This window comes from Xenopus tropicalis, chromosome 8 (assembly GCF_000004195.4).
Source record: "Xenopus tropicalis strain Nigerian chromosome 8, UCB_Xtro_10.0, whole genome shotgun sequence".
Classification (NCBI taxonomy): domain Eukaryota; kingdom Metazoa; phylum Chordata; class Amphibia; order Anura; family Pipidae; genus Xenopus; species Xenopus tropicalis.
In genome coordinates, this window is record NC_030684.2 from 129129481 (window position 1) to 129145411 (window position 15931).

General features: G+C 43.3%; 1 protein-coding gene across 3 annotated transcripts in view; it reads left to right on the plus strand.

Moving 5' to 3' along the window:
- Positions 1-13982, plus strand: part of plekho1 (pleckstrin homology domain containing O1) — a 58709-nt gene extending 44727 nt beyond the window's left edge. The window contains exons 3-7 of one of the 3 annotated variants that reach the window (XR_004219774.1): positions 541-681; positions 2328-2432; positions 4546-4647; positions 5068-9470; positions 9520-13982. Coding sequence is in view for 1 of the 3 variants with exons in the window: in XM_002938461.5 (XP_002938507.1) it covers positions 541-681; positions 2328-2432; positions 4546-4647; positions 5068-5766 (1047 nt within the window). In the remaining 2 variants the exon portion in view is untranslated. Of the gene's footprint in view, positions 1-540; positions 682-2327; positions 2433-4545; positions 4648-5067 lie in introns of all 3 variants that reach the window. The other 2 variants (XR_004219775.1, XM_002938461.5) reach the window with 2 other exon arrangements.
- Positions 13983-15931: the final 1949 nt, after the last annotated feature.

Here is a 15931-nt window from a genome sequence, read left to right on the forward strand (position 1 = left end):
GCATAAAGTATATTCAGCGCAAACCCTATTCATTGCGCCTATGTTAAAATGGGGGTCTACTGCCCCTTTTTGTCCCACAAAACATAATTTACAGTCGAGACTTTAGTCACAGGGGTCACAGACCCTAACTAAAACGCACTGTTTACTTCTCTGCAAGATTCTGGAATCTTAGCAATCAAGGCCATTATGGGGGCAGGAGTGTCAGGGAAATGAAATTGTCTCCAAGGCGTCCCCTCCACTACGGGGGCTGCTCCATTTCCTAATGAAACATTCATTATTGTGGAGGAGCCTTAAACAACAGTCCTGTTATTATACATTTTAGCCAAGGGATTTATTAGCTCGGCTGTTTTTCACTGGTAATGACATATAATTCTTTTTTCTGACATTTGATGAATCTGCCCTTTTATCTCCGTTAAACAGAATGTGATAAGTAAGGCAGTACTCATAGGATTCTGGGATTGTAGTTGGCCAACAGTTGGCGAGCCTTGGGTTGAAGAACCGTGATCCATATTGGTAACCTGTGGCCGTGTCTTTTTGTAGGTGAAAGATGAAAAAAATGGGCATGAAGTCTTTGATCTGAGCGACTACGAGAAATGCGAGGAACTGCGGAAATCACGAAGTCGGTCAAAAAAGAACCACAGCAGGTTCTCCCTTGTACGCTCCAAACAGCCAGGGAACACTGTGAGTGACTCTACTTATGTGGCTTCCGTCATTGTTTATAAGCCAGACAATCAGATGTTGGAGTAGAACAGCCAACCAAGTCTGCTCGTGGTGGCTCTAGGGCCACTGGGATGCCATTGGTCGCTAAAAGTGGAAAATATAGGCAGCCAATGAGCATCCTGCCACATATAGGCATCCATCTGTGTGGGTAAATTGCATGTTAATCTGGTAGAGAGTTGTGAGAATTGCAAGGACAGTTTGAATCCAGTTTCTACGCTTTACCCTAGGAATTCTGAATATTTCGGCAGATGTTCCTGGGGACTGAAGAGGCTAAATGCCCAGTTTATTGAATTCTAGCTGCAAATAGCTTTTATGTGGGGGCAGAACCCGTTAGACAAGCAGAAGCCAGCAGACTGGATCGAAGCTTATTAGATAACTGGCAGACATGGTGACCCATACATAACCAGGATGCCTGTCAAATTGTACAGTAACCCCCACATGCCCGCACCTAAAAACTTTCATTAACAAGGCAGAGGCTACAATGAACTATTAATGTATTGCTGTTTATCATTGGCAGACATCAAGAATTCCACACTTTGGTGTATGGGGCCATGAGGCTTATAAATAAGCTTTATTGATGTTATTTCCCTCCAGGCGGGTATAGAGTAACCCTTGTGTTCTCAACACTACTGCCCACTACAGTGGCTCCAATGCTTGGCATCATAGTAATGTATGGTATCCCATGTTAAGTAGCCTAATTCAGTAGCCACCTATACTTACCTACTTGCCACACCCTAGGCGTGTCAAGTGTCTCCCTTTTGTGCAAGACTTTCAGTGGTCATGGTTAGAGAACCCAGTCACTATAGCTGGGAGGCGATTTGTAGGCTCTATAGAAAGTTATGTACATTATTTGGTTGGTGTGTCCTGGAACACATGTGCCTTCTGTTAATAAATGAGCCATCATGACCCCAGTGGGGTAATCTAACAAAAAAGGCAAAGCTTTCTGAGGTCTGGTTACCTATAGCAACCAACCAGATGTTTGCTTTCAAACAGGTTACCGGTAAATGGCATCTGCTTATTGGTGGCTATAGGTTTGTAGACCTTTAGCCAACTTTGCAATCATCATAGCCCAGAGACTTGTTCCTTTTTGCTTTAGGGGTCTCCACAAAACAGGGTAGATGCAGAAGATAAGAGATAGTCTGCTGCCCCTTATAAGGACAATTGAGGGGGTGTTTTTTTTTTATAAAAAGCTCAACCAGCCTGGGGTACTTTGTTGGGGATTGATGCACCACCACTTTCCTTTGTCACTCAGGAGTTCCTTGCATGGGCTTATGGGCTCAACATAACAATTTGTCTAGATCAGAGTGCACTACACATGTGGTAAGGAACACCTGATAGCAAAAGAAAAACGAGATTTTCCTATTAAGGGGCAACGGGCATTGCTTCATTTTTCCTCTTCTGCATCTCCCCAGAGCAGACAAGGAAGCTGGGCTGGTTATTTTTATAACAGATAGAAATAGCCTGAGAATGCTAAACGTTAGGAACCTCAGACAAACATAAAAACATCCTTTCTAATGACCGTCTGACTTTTGTGCTTTGCATGGTCCTTTATTCAGGCAGGTCTTTATTACTGGGTATGGGATGACTGGCCTCGTTTCTCTTCCTAGGCACCGAACCTGATCTTTCTCGCAGTCAGCCCTGAGGAGAAGGAATCTTGGATCAATGCCCTGAACTCTGCAATCACACGAGCCAAGAACCGCATCTTAGATGAGGTAAGCAGAAACAAGCAGGGCTGCGTTAGGGCGGCTCTCCAGGATCCCTTCTTGCCCTGAGCAATGTAGAAGAAAAGGAACCCATCGGAGGCTGTGCATGTCATATCTATAGCTATTACTATGTATTTCTACAACACTTAAACATCAATCTTATGGCAATATTCTAGTCATTCATATGCTATCCACCAACTTACATCCCATATGGTAGGGAAAATCCTCCTACAATCCTGCAGCTTCTTGATCTTAAAGCTCAAACTATGGCCCTTTGGTTTATTTGCATTCATGGCACAGGGGTTCCCCAGCAGTATATATAGTTACATAGTTACATAGTTACATAGTTACATAGGGTTGAAAAAAGACCATTGTCCATCAAGTTCAACCCATCCGAGTAAACCCAGCACACAACCTATACTAACCAATCTATACACTCACATACATAAACTATATATATACAACCAGTAATACTAACTGTAGATATTAGTATCACAATAGCCTTGGATATTCTGCTTGTTCAAAAACTCATCCAGGCCCCTCTTAAAGGCATTAACAGAGTCTGCCATTACCACATCACTAGGAAGGGCATTCCACAGCCTCACTGCCCTCACCGTGAAAAACCACCTACGCTGCTTCAAATGGAAGCTCTGTTCCTCTAATCTATAGGGGTGACCTCTGGTGCGCTGATTGTTTTTATGGGAAAAAAGAACATCCCCCAACTGCCTATAATCCCCTCTAATGTACTTGTACAGAGTAATCATGTCCCCTCGCAAGCGCCTCTTTTCCAGAGAAAACAACCCCAACCTCGACAGTCTAACCTCATAGCTTAAATCTTCCATCCCCTTTACCAGTTTAGTTGCAGTCTCTGCACTCTCTCCAGCTCATTAATATCCTTCTTAAGGACTGGAGCCCAAAACTGCACTGCATACTCAAGGTGAGGCCTTACCAGGGACCTATAAAGGGGCAAAAATATGTTCTCATCCCTTGAGTCAATGCCCTTTTTTATACAAGACAGCACTTTATTTGCTGTAGTAGCCACAGAATGACACTGCCTGGAATTAGACAACTTGTGATCTACAAAAACCCCTAGATCCTTCTCCATTAAGGATGCCCCCAACACACTACCATTCAGTAGATAGTTTGCGTTTATATTATTCCTACCAAAGTGCATAACTTTGCACTTGTCAACATTGAACCTCATTTTCCAGTTTGCTGCCCAGTTTTCCAATTTTGTCAAATCGCTCTGCAAAGCGGCAGCATCCTGCATGGAACTTATAGTTTTGCACAATTTAGTGTCATCAGCAAAAATAGAAACAGTACTCTCTATGCCCACCTCCAGGTCATTAATAAACAAGTTAAAAAGCAAAGGACCAATGACTGACCCCTGCGGTACTCCACTAACCACACTGGCCCAATTAGAAAATGTTCCATTTACCACCACTCTTTGTACTCTATCCTTCAGCCAGTTTTCTATCCAATTACAAATATTATGTTCTAGGCCAATATTCCTCAATTTGATCATTAACCTTCTGTGCGGTACTGTATCAAACGCTTTAGCAAAATCTAAGTAGATGACATCAACTGCCATTCCAGCATCAAGGTTCCTGCTCACCTCCTCATAAAAGGCAACTAAATTAGTCTGGCAAGATCTGTTACGCATAAAACCATGCTGGCACAAACTAATAGTATTGTGAACTGCAATGTATTCAACTATCCTATCCCTTATTACCCCTTCCAGAAGCTTTCCTACTACTGATGTCAGACTAACAGGCCTATAGTTTTCAGGCTGAGAACGAGATCCCTTTTTAAATAACGGCACCACATTAGCAATCCGCCAGTCTCTCGGCACCATGCCAAACCTCAATGAATCCTGAAAAATTATGTGAAGAGGCTTGGCAATCACAGCGCTCAGCTCATTTAATACCCTGGGATGAATCCCATCCGGTCCTGGCACATATATATATGCACATATCTAACCAGCTCCTGCCGTTGCAAACATCCAACCAATATAATCCCCCTGCTATATTATTATTGACATCCCTCAACAAGATTTTATCTGGGAAAATACCAATCACGTCCTATGTGATCATAATCCAAGCTCTGTGACTAATTTGTGCAGGTCACAGTGGAAGAGGAGAGTTATCTCGCTCACCCAACTCGCGACAGAGCAAAAATCCAGCACACCAGGCGCCCCCCTACAAGAGGTCACCTTATGGCAGTGGTGAGTAATTAATTCACGGGCGGTTGTGTTGAATAGTTGGATCATTTGAATTAAAATACTTCAGTTCAGATGAACTCTGTCCTAATGTTTTAATGGTGGCTAAACCAAAGAATCTTGCATTGACCTTCTGACTTTACTTAAGCTGGATATATGTACCTGTTCCAGAAGAGATAAAATGTGAGATTAAATCGACTGGAATTGAATTCTGTTTGACTTTTATAGACTGGAAGGTAGGAAAGAGATATATAGGCAGCCATGTTGCTATCATCAAGGGGAAGAGTGACTGAGGATTCTGGGGATGTGGGCTTACAATTCTCAGTATGATTCAGAAGTATAAACTAAAACATGTTGTATAAAATTACTGCTGAAAACCCCCAATGTATATGACATGGCTTATATGTTTGCTTCAATTACCTGCAGGCATCTACCTCAACGTCAGATGGAATGCTAACCTTGGATCTAATACAGGAAGAAGATGCCTCCCCAGAAGATCAAGGCAGCTGTGATAAAAGTTTCAGGGTTGACCTAGACAAGTCTGTGGCCCACTTGGCTTCTAAACGTCGCAGATCGGACTCTGAGAATTTTAAGTGCCCAGAAAAGGGCAGGTCAGAAAACCAGCAAGGGAGGGATCAGGTGTTCTGGGATAAGTTGGGGCCACACCATGACTCCTTTGGAAAGGGCACAACCTACACGCCTCAGGTCCCCAAAAAGCTATCCTATTCTGAGAAGAACAAATGTGCCTCTATGGAGGAGATCTTATCAAGATCAGACTCTTCAGGTCAACGCCCAGTGTCCAAAAAGCCTCCTGAATCAGAGAGACTATGCCAGTTACAGGAATTGATAACAGAGAAGATTGATAAAACTCAGGAACTGCTTACAGAAGTGAAGGACTGTGGAGAAGGCAGGAAAAAGGGAAAGGAAACTTCTTGCAAGGCAGACTCTGAAAATGTCCTTCAGGAAGCAGAGAGGCTTCTAGGAGAGGCCTCCTCCAACTGGAGACAGGCCAGAAAGGTCTTACAGGAAATTAAGGAACTGAGAGACCTATACAGACAAGCAGACCAGCAGTCCCCAGATCCTAAGCAGAAACTGGCCAGTCATTACAGGAAAAGTCTAATGTGAGGGACACAAGCACTCTTTATACCTTCAAGCTCCCAAAAAAAAAGGAATATTTCCTGGTTGAAACCTGCTTCTGGCTTCATTACGCAAAACTAAGGATCATAAAGTCCAAATGGAAGAAGATGGGCTGTCTTTGGAACCCTTGGCTTTGCACTTTATTTTTCTCCAGGGGTAGCTGCAGAAGCTGCGATGTGCAGCAGGCTAACCATATATGCAGGAACCCCTGTAGGAGAGCTTTGGATCTACTAACACGCGCACGGTTGCCCCTCCAGGATCACAATCCTTAAGGTCTGCGGTGTTAAAAGTGGGGTGAAAAATGCCAGACCAGCTGGATTAGGCATGTGGGCCGATGTAGTCTATGTAGTATGTGTAATCCAATACAAAGCATACAAACCCATTATAATGTTACCTATGTTTACATGGGCCTGCTCTTATTTCATGTATTCTTCAGCGGGAATGTACTAAAGGGTTCACTAGAAAGTCTGAAAATAAAATATATTGCCTCCAATTACCTCTATCAGCCATGGTAACGAAGCAGCAGGGAAATAGCTGTCAACTTGTATAGCCTGCCCACATCTTTCTGTGTCAGAACACAATTCCACTCAGGTTGACCAACGCGCAGAAGGCCGACATGACTGTCCTTTGGGTAAAGCATTTCCCTGCGCTTTCGGTTGGTTGATTGGGCAACTAGGGGAGCATTGCATAATTGAAACTGTTACATTTCGGACTTACACAAGTCGTAGCATTAACAAATATTGAGAATGACTATGCACTTTTCTAGCTGGTCCAACCTCTCCATCCCCCACTTTCCTCTCTTTAAATACCTGGGCTCTGCTTTAATCATAACACCCCAGAATCAGTTCTGGTGTCATTCAAAATGACCTTTCGGAGTTTAGGAGTAGCAGCATTGTGGTAGGAGGGTCTTCCTTCTGCATGGGGTACATTCTGCATCTGCTCCTCACTTGCTGGGAAGCCTCAATACCAAATGAAGGTTGCGTTGTGTTCCTATCTTAATGAGATGGACAGTGTAGCACGTTATAAAGGCAAACTAGGGTACTCCTTCAGCCATATTAGCTGGGCAACAGGGGCCTCTTCTACAAGGAAGTAGAGCCTCCATATTTTCTAAACTAATTACTTGTATGGAAAGCTTTGCAGTCATTGCCAGTGTCGCTTATAAGCTAATGCTCTTCCAAACCTGAAATCGTCTATGCGCTGATGTTCTTCCCAAACCAAATGGAGATAGTTGTCTCTCTCAACATATAACTCCAACCATGACCTATACTTAGATATGTCATAAAATGGGGTAAAGCATTGACCTATTGTAATCACAATCAAACATCTATATTTCCTTCATCTCGTCTGTGCAATTTATTTTCAGTGTAAGAGCAAGGGGCTTAGTTTACGTTCCTTGAGTTGTCAGTAACCTACATCTCATCATGGTAGACACCACTTCCTTTGTGTTTAGGGTAGAGTTGCCTGTTGGCAGCAAGTTTCTACCATGAGGGGTAAATCTAGTGTTTCACTAGTAAAGGAATGCTCCATAAGAGATACATCTGAGTTAACTGCATACTGACCTTCAACCAGACATGTACATTCCTTCATATTTATGTCTGTAATACACATAAATCATGTTATTCTGATATTAACCATGGTTTGCTCATGTGTTTGTCTTCTTTGAAACCCCAATTCCCACATTAGGGACTCCCACTTTTTTATGTGTCCATTGTAACATAACCAACCTACAAGAAAGAGACGTGGAACTGACTTCATAGCATTCTTAAACCACTGAGATGTCCATAATGAATGGAAAGTTATGGTGCCTTTTGTAGAACATCATTGTGTTCCTTCAAAGACTGAGATTAAGGTGTTGTGCCATAGTTTTAGTTTTACACTTAGGAAGAGCCACCATAAACCATTAAAAAGGGAGTCCAGTGGCCTTCCTCAGGCTCGTGATAAGCAAAACAACAATGAAGTCAGGCTTTTGGCCTTCTTCAATGACTTCTTCTGGGACTTCTAGACAGCATCCAGTCATGACCTGCCTTGGGTGGTTTCTCTTGCTGCTGACTGGTTTAAGTTTTTTACCATAAACTATGTAGGTTGCTAGGTTTTATTATGAAGTTTGAAGACTCTGAGCCATAGGTGACCATTTGTAGTGTTGGCGGATCAGAGGCTGATTCATATTTTCAAGAAGGTAGCTGCAACCTTGTTCATTTCCTGAAGGTAACATCTGGACTGTTGTATGCTTGTGGCCATCTTAGCCCACTATCCTTAAATAGTGATGTATCAGAATCCTGTATCGCTATTCATGTAGGCAAGTGAGGGATAGTGAGTACCTTGGAGACCAGAGTAGGATCGGGAAATGAGATTAAAGGGAACATATACCCATCTGTAAGCAGATCAAAGAAACCCAACATCCTTCATCTTTTGATGTGTGCAATTATACTGTTCTGAGCAACCCTTAATAAGACATGTACCACTTCTGTTTGTTTAAGAAAAGGGGGGGAGGGTTTCCATTTCATTTAAGTGGTATTTTATCAAACAAAGCGGCCGATGCTTTTTCTCACTTCCTGCACTCAAGCTGTGTGTGTGTAAACGTTTCACTTTTTATTTAGCCGTGCCTCATGCATATTTAAGCGAGTGTTTTAGAAAGAGCGTATCACTTTGCTGTGGAAAACAACTCGTGAATAGCTCGGGGAAGGAAAATAACCCCCTCCTTTTGGCCGGCTTTGCTAACAGCTGGATATGATATTGATGGGGACAGTGATCAAGAAAGGTGCTATGGAAACATGGCGGGGAATGGTTGTCACACGCGAGGCTGGCATCTGATAACTCTAGGAAATTATTTTTCCAACCTGTTTATATTTATAACTGGCAGTTGGGTGAGGCAAGCCCATTCTTCATTACCTTCATGAGTCCTTTACATGGTTCCCTATACGTAGGCAGTGATCCCCAACCAGTGGCTCAAGAGGAACATGTTGCTCCCCAACCCCTCGGATGTTGCTCCCAGTGGCCTCAAAGTAGGTGCCCATTTTTGAATTTTGGAGGCAAGTTTTGGAGAGATAAAAACCATGTGTTCTGCCAAACTTCCTGTAGCCTTCCATTCCACAGTGGGATACCAAATAGCCAATTACAGTCCTTACTGGTCACCCCCTAGGAACTTTTTTCATGCTTGCATTGTTCCTCAACTTTTTTTTATATTTAAATGTTGCTCATGGGTACCCCTGTCATTAGATGTTGCTCTGGTTACATAGTAAGCTTGGTGGGTTGGTGAGCTTTAGACAAAACAAAGCCATCCTTGTAGTAATGTGGCTTATTTTATCATTACAACATTAGTATTTTTATATTAGAGGCCTTCCAAGGGGAATAGGGGTATATGGAAACTGAGCATTAGATAGAGCAGCACCATTATCATATTGGCTAGTAATGTGGCACATTGTCATGTCACTATTGGCTCGTCATCATCAATTCAACACTAGTTGGTTATTTTAAGAGGAATTACGTGTGTTCCATGAAAAAGTGAGCATCCAGGGCTGCGGAGTACGTAAATACTTTGACTATGGCTCCTCCGTTTATGGTTCCTCCGACTCCAGGTACCCAAAATTGCTTCTAACTTTGACTCCACTAATCTGACACCATAGCCCTGGCAGGACTGTGGAGTCTGTACATAAATCCCTTGACTCCTTAGTTTATGTTATCTTCGACTCCAGGTACCCAAAATTGCTTTGACTTCTTAGTTTATGGTTCCTCTGACTCCAGGTACCCAAAATTGCTTTGACTTCTTAGTTTATGGTTCCTCTGACTCCAGGTACCCAAAATTGCTTTGACTTCTTAGTTTATGGTTCCTCTGACTCCAGTTACCCCAAATTGCTTTGACTTCTTTGTTTATGGTTCCTCTGACTCCAGGTACCCCAAATTGCTTTGACTTCTTTGTTTATGGTTCCTCCGACTCCAGGTATCCAAAATTGCTTTGACTTCTTAGTTTATGGTTCCTCCGACTCCAGGTACCCAAAATTGCTTTGACTTCTTAGTTTATGGTTCCTCCGACTCCAGCTGCCCAAAATTGCTTTGACATCTTTGTTTATGGTTCCTCCGACTCCTGGTACCCAAAATTGCTTTGACTTCTTTGTTTATGGTTCCTCTGACTCCAGGTACCCAAAATTGCTTTGACTCCTTTGTTTATGGTTCCTCCAACTCCAGGTACCCAAAATTGCTTTGACTCCTTTGTTTATGGTTCCTCCGACTCCAGGTACCCAAAACTGCTTCTGGCTCCATGACTCTGACTCCGCAGCCCTGGTGCCATCAGTTGTATCGTTTTGTAATGTGGCAGTCATCAGTGTCTCCATTGGCTTATTTTATCATTTCAACATTAGTATTTGTTCATTAGAGGGCTTCCATAGGATGTAGGGGTACATGGAAACTGTGAGCATTACACAGAGCAGCGCCATGATCATATTGTCTAGTAATGTGCTGTCGCCATTGACTCGTCATCATTTCAACATTGGTTGGTTTATATGAGAGGAATTCCATGTTCCTGGAAAAAGTGAGCATTATACAGGGCAGTGTTGTTGTATTGTCGAGTTATGGAACGTACTTCTATGACATCATTAGCTCATTGTTATTTAAAGATGATTTTGATTATATCAGATGAATTTGGTGGAATTTCTGGAAAAAATGAGCATTATGGAGAGCAGCGCTGTTAGTGTATTATTTAGCATTGTGGCACACTCCGATATATAGACATAACCGTCTTATCTACATTTGATTTTTGGCATGGGTTTGTTTATACCAGAGGAGTCCCATGGTGTATAGGGGTACAGATAAAAGAACTGATTTTTATATAAATTCCGTAACTCGCTGCCTTCTCTGCATGCCGGGCAAGATGTTTGCTGCAGTCAGATTCCTTAGTTCCAGTATTCGTACATTGCAGGGCCCGATGCGTCGGTTGCGACGCGGCTGTTATTGGGTTAATGTTACCATAGCAATGCAGCCAGATTGGATCTACAGAAGGCAGGAGAACAAACGGTATCATATCAAGGCTGCTCGCAAAATCAACAATTTAACGTACTAATAATATTAAACCTTTTAATATCTCATCCAGATGGGGGACAGCTCATCACTGGCTTCATAGTATGTGTGTTAGAGGTGTGATATTGTGTACTTGGGCCTTTTTCTTGCCCAAACATCCCCAGTTGACCCTGCCAATCCTGATGGTTTCGAAAATGCTGGGTTTTTAAGCCACGCCCACTCCAAAGTAAGCCACGCCTGTTTTCCAATCCTCAGATCAGAACTGTCCTTCCCAAACAGTCACTGGGGAGTTATTCTGTAGGGAAAGGCCCTCTTCTTTGTATTCCCCCCTTATAAGGACAGTCCTGCCTATGCCCCGCCCATATCCCCGCCCACCCCATGCATTTACCCACCCAGTCTGACCATTTACACGCCCCTGTGTGACATCACTTCCTACTCCCTTACCTGATGGCTGGTATTACATCACAAAAAAGGTGGCAACCCTATTCCCACAAGCATTGTTTTTACCTGATATTCCCTGTGCGTGATATTCTATCATAGGGGAACACAGTAAAAAGAACTGTAGGTCTGTATTTCCTATTACACTGTACTGTATTCAGCGCTTGCCTGAGTGAGTACCATCCTGATCACATAGGAAATACAGGCCTCTGTGTGTTAGTGCTCTGTGCTGCTGCTGAGCTGCACTGAGCTTTAACACCCCCGTCAAACAGAATGGTGTTCAGTTGCTCACTGTAGGCCAACCCATTCTGACCGACTGAAAGACAGGAAAGAACTAAAAGTACACAAAATATTTCTCCAAAGTGACCAAAGTTTGTTCCGAGGTCACAAAACCACGGACTCAACGCAGTTATATAAAGAAGGTGTGTGTGTGAAACGCAAAGGCCCTCGACTACTTTTCAGTTGTAAAAATAAAGTAGTGAGTGGGACACATGCGTAGGTCACATGATCGCGCTTGGGGGGGGCACAAATAATCCCACCGAGACCCAGCTTCCTGTGTCAGTTACAGGCGGTGACTGGATGAGGAAATACAGCAGCTACTGCACTTTCATATATAGATATATACATAGATATGTGGTGCAACAAAAACTGCGCCTATGATGGCCACTAGGGGTGCTGTTATTCTTTATGCTGAATCTTTACACTTATGGGGAGGAAAGGTTCAATAGCCGAGACCATTGTTACTTTATTTTGCATTATAATTACAAAGTACAACATTATGTTCCCTGTGTATTTGCCATAATACCCTCGACGTAGGCAAATAAGCCTCTGTATGTCCTGTGTGCAGCGTGGGCAGACTTTTATACCCCTTTGCACCCCTCAAAGTGCTGCATGTAGGACCTTGAGGAGTCTGAGTGTTCTTGGCCATACACTGGGGGCTCATTTATAAACACTGGGCAAATTAGCACCTGGGCAGTTACCCATGGCGACCAGATGTTTGCTTTAATTGTCCTACCTGCAACAGGTTTAGAAAGGCTAATTGCTGACTGGTTGCTAGGGGTTACTGCCCAAGTGCAACTTTGCCCCTCTGACTTGGCTTGTGTGCAAGGGATATTGCGTTGGAGGCTATGAGCGAGTTGTGGTTGCCTCGTGGGACTGAGATTGGACTGTTTGACCATGAAATGTAGCAGAGGTAAAAGTGGTTGTTTTATCAATTTTTGCCTTCCCAGCCCAGCTCAGTGCCCACTGGGGTACATCTCATTGGGCCGATGGGTGCACTGGTAGAGCCTGTACCTTTAGAGATATCCACTCCCCTCTCTTACCTATCACAAGAAGCAAAGTAGGGCGGTGCTCTCTGGGCCCCTCCAAAGATTTTTAGCAGGGGGGCCCAGCTTGTTGTAGTTACACCACTGGGTGGGTCTGTGGGGGCAGGTTCTCCAGTGAACCCAAGATACCCCAGTCCTACACTGTGCTCGGCATTAGGGGGCGGGTAACTGGTTCACAAACCAACAGAATCTGTATTATGATTCTATCTACATGAAAGTCCTCTACAGTTCTAGTCGCCTGTAGCAACCAATCAGGAGGTAGCTCCTGTTTAAACCCAAGCATCTGATTTGTCGCTATGGGTTACTACAGCTGTTCCAACTTTGCCCTTGTTATTATATTAACCCCGTAAGGCTATAACTGCACACATCAAATTGTAATTGCAATGAGAAAAGCTGATTTTTTTACCCATAAACATAGAGGTCACACTCTAGAGCAGGGGCTCCTAATCCTCAGGGCCAGCCGTAAAGGGGGCCCCAATTGGTCAAAGGCTAATGAGGGTCTTGGATATCCCTGTAACTATAGTGAAGTGACCCCAGAACTCTGCTTTAGGGGTACCATAGCTTCTAACTGTGCTTCCTACTACCATGAATGGGCCAGTAGCCGTAATGGCCCCGCCCAGTATACAGTAGCCCTGACAGTCTCCCCTTCAACACATATAAAGTTATTATTTTCCCATAGGGAAAGCGTTAGAGTATATTTCTATACGTGTGTAGCCTGTCTGTACTGATATATATGCCCCAAGCGCTTTCAATAATGTCTATCCCAATCGCACGTCTGCTCTCACTAAAGGGGCGAGCCCAAGCTGCTTTGTGTTATTAATGAGCTTTAGTTCCCCTTTAAAAAAAAGTCCCATCTCTGCTCTGCAAAAGTGTTGAAAAATATTTGATATTTTACGTTTTTCTCTTCTTTTTCTCATTTTAATGACATCGGAAATGCGTTATTCCCCCCAGTAATGATTGTGGTTTGCACAGTTGAACCCCCCCCCGAATTCAGGAAAAAGGGCACCTACCGCCTACCTACTGCTGTTGCATTACCTGCAATCCCCACTGCCACCTCCGGGGGGGGAGAGATTATCCAATCACTGTTCTAATTGGTTGCTAGAGATTCCCATTGTCTCCTCCTCCTGTGATGTAAGCTGAGATCCTTCTGCCTGTCTCTCGGTGCTGCCTATGGGGGCTGCTGTTAATTTGCTAATGTAAAGCAACTGGACATAATGACATTGTACATGACTGTATTTTATTTTATTTTTTTTCCTTCCTCTCTTTTTAAAAAAGTTTGTACAATGTGTGTCAAACTTTCTCTTCTTCCTCGGGGGAAGATAATCTGCACTGATATTACTTGGCCTTGGCTCTTTCCGGGGTCACTTGTCGATAGCAAAAATGTTGCAAAATGAAGCTGTGATTATGAATAAATGAGTATTTTACAGAAAATATGGTTTTTTTGTGGTTTGTTGTTTGTGGTATTGTGTTTTACACAAGGGATAAGTGCGGGTCAGACTTACCGGAGAATGTTACATGTAACAATCACTTCAAGGAGAACTGTAACCAAAACATGGGTAGAAATGCCATATTTTATGCTGAACTTACTCTACCAGCCCAGGGGGTCAGCATCTCTATAACAGTAATGGTCAGGCTTTCAAAGTTGTCCCAGGATTTTGGATCTTGTTGGACCATCTTTTGAGTGTCAGTGGCACTGCACATGCTCAGTGTGCTCTGGGCTGCTGTTGGGAAGCTAAGCTTAGGGGTTTATATCTAACTGGGGACAAATTACTGTGACTAACCAGTTACAGTGATTAGAGCAGCTGAGAGCACACTGAGCATGTGCAGTGCCACTGACACTCAAAAGATGGTCTAACAAACACGCTATCTTGGGTCTTGTTAAGCAATTGAGTGTCATTGGCACTGCACATGCTCAGTGTGCTCTGGGCAGCTGTTGAGAAGCTTATCTATCTATCTATCTATCTATTATCTATCTAGTACATTTTTCCACTAAAGAACCAATTGCCCTGGGTAATTCCTAGCCTTGCCTATGGGAAAAAGCATGTGGAGGATATCTATCTATCTATCTATCTATCTATCTATCTATCTATCTATCATCTGTCTGTATATCTATCTATCTATCTATCTATCATCTGTCTGTATATCTATCTATCTATCTATCTATCTATCTATCTATCATCTGTCTGTATATCTATCTATCTATCTATCTATCATCTGTCTGTATATCTATCTATCTATCTATCTATCTATCTATCTATCTATCTATCTATTATCTATCTATCATCTATCTATCTATCTATCTATCATCTATCTATCTATCTATCTATCTATCTATCTATCTATCTATCTATCTATCATCTATCATCTGTCTGTATATCTATCTATCTATCTACCAACTTTTCAACAGCTGCCCAGAACTGTCCCGAAAACATGCCCGTGGATGTTTGTGGGACTAGAATCATGTGACAACTGCCTATGATGGTGATCTCACCAAATGATCACAGGACCCATGAATGCCCCCCGTTGTGCCTCTGGCTATGCCTATTATAACAATGGGAGCTGCCCTGAGCAGTTAGTCACTGTAGTTGGTTCCCCAAATCCCACAGTCAGACTCACCGGGGCGACATGACCAGTTGGCTCAGCAGTTGAGGCCACAATTTCGCAAGATAATGAAATGTCAGGTTGTGTAAATGCAAAAACAGTGCAAGTGTCTAGGCCAGTGATCCCCAACCAGTGGCTCAGGGGCAACATGTTGCTCCCCAACCCCTTGGGTGTTGCTCTCAGTGCCCCCAAACCAGGGAGTTATTTTTGAATTCCTGACTTGGGGGCAAGTTTTGGTTGAATAAAAACAAGATTTCCTACCAAATAAACCCCCTGTAAGCTGATAGGGTACATAGAGGCCCCTAATAGCCAATCACAGCCCTTATTTGGCTCCTCCATGAACTTTTATGGTGCTTGTGTTGCTCCCCAAGTCTTTTTACATTTGACTGTGGTTGGGGATCCCTGGTGTAGATATTGGCTTTGTACTAACACAACCTCACATTCCATAATAACCTGTTGGTTTCACCCCAAGTTTCTGCACTTTCTTGTCCTATGAAGGAAAAATACACAGAAATGATATTACTATTACTAAAATAGCTTGGAGTGTAAACCGCTGCCATGGCCGACATGGGTCCCACTGCCCCCAACGACTCAGGCCCGTACCCTCACCATCAAATGTGGGTGCCGGCGCTTCCCCCCTACTGCGGCTGCAAGTGTTATGTGGTGTGCAAGGGTGAGTCCGAGTAGGACCTCACGACCCCAAGCCAACACCTTATGGCAATACAGAGAACAGCACCAGGAGGAGCTCCGACCAGACCAGGCAATTGTTGAACTCTGGG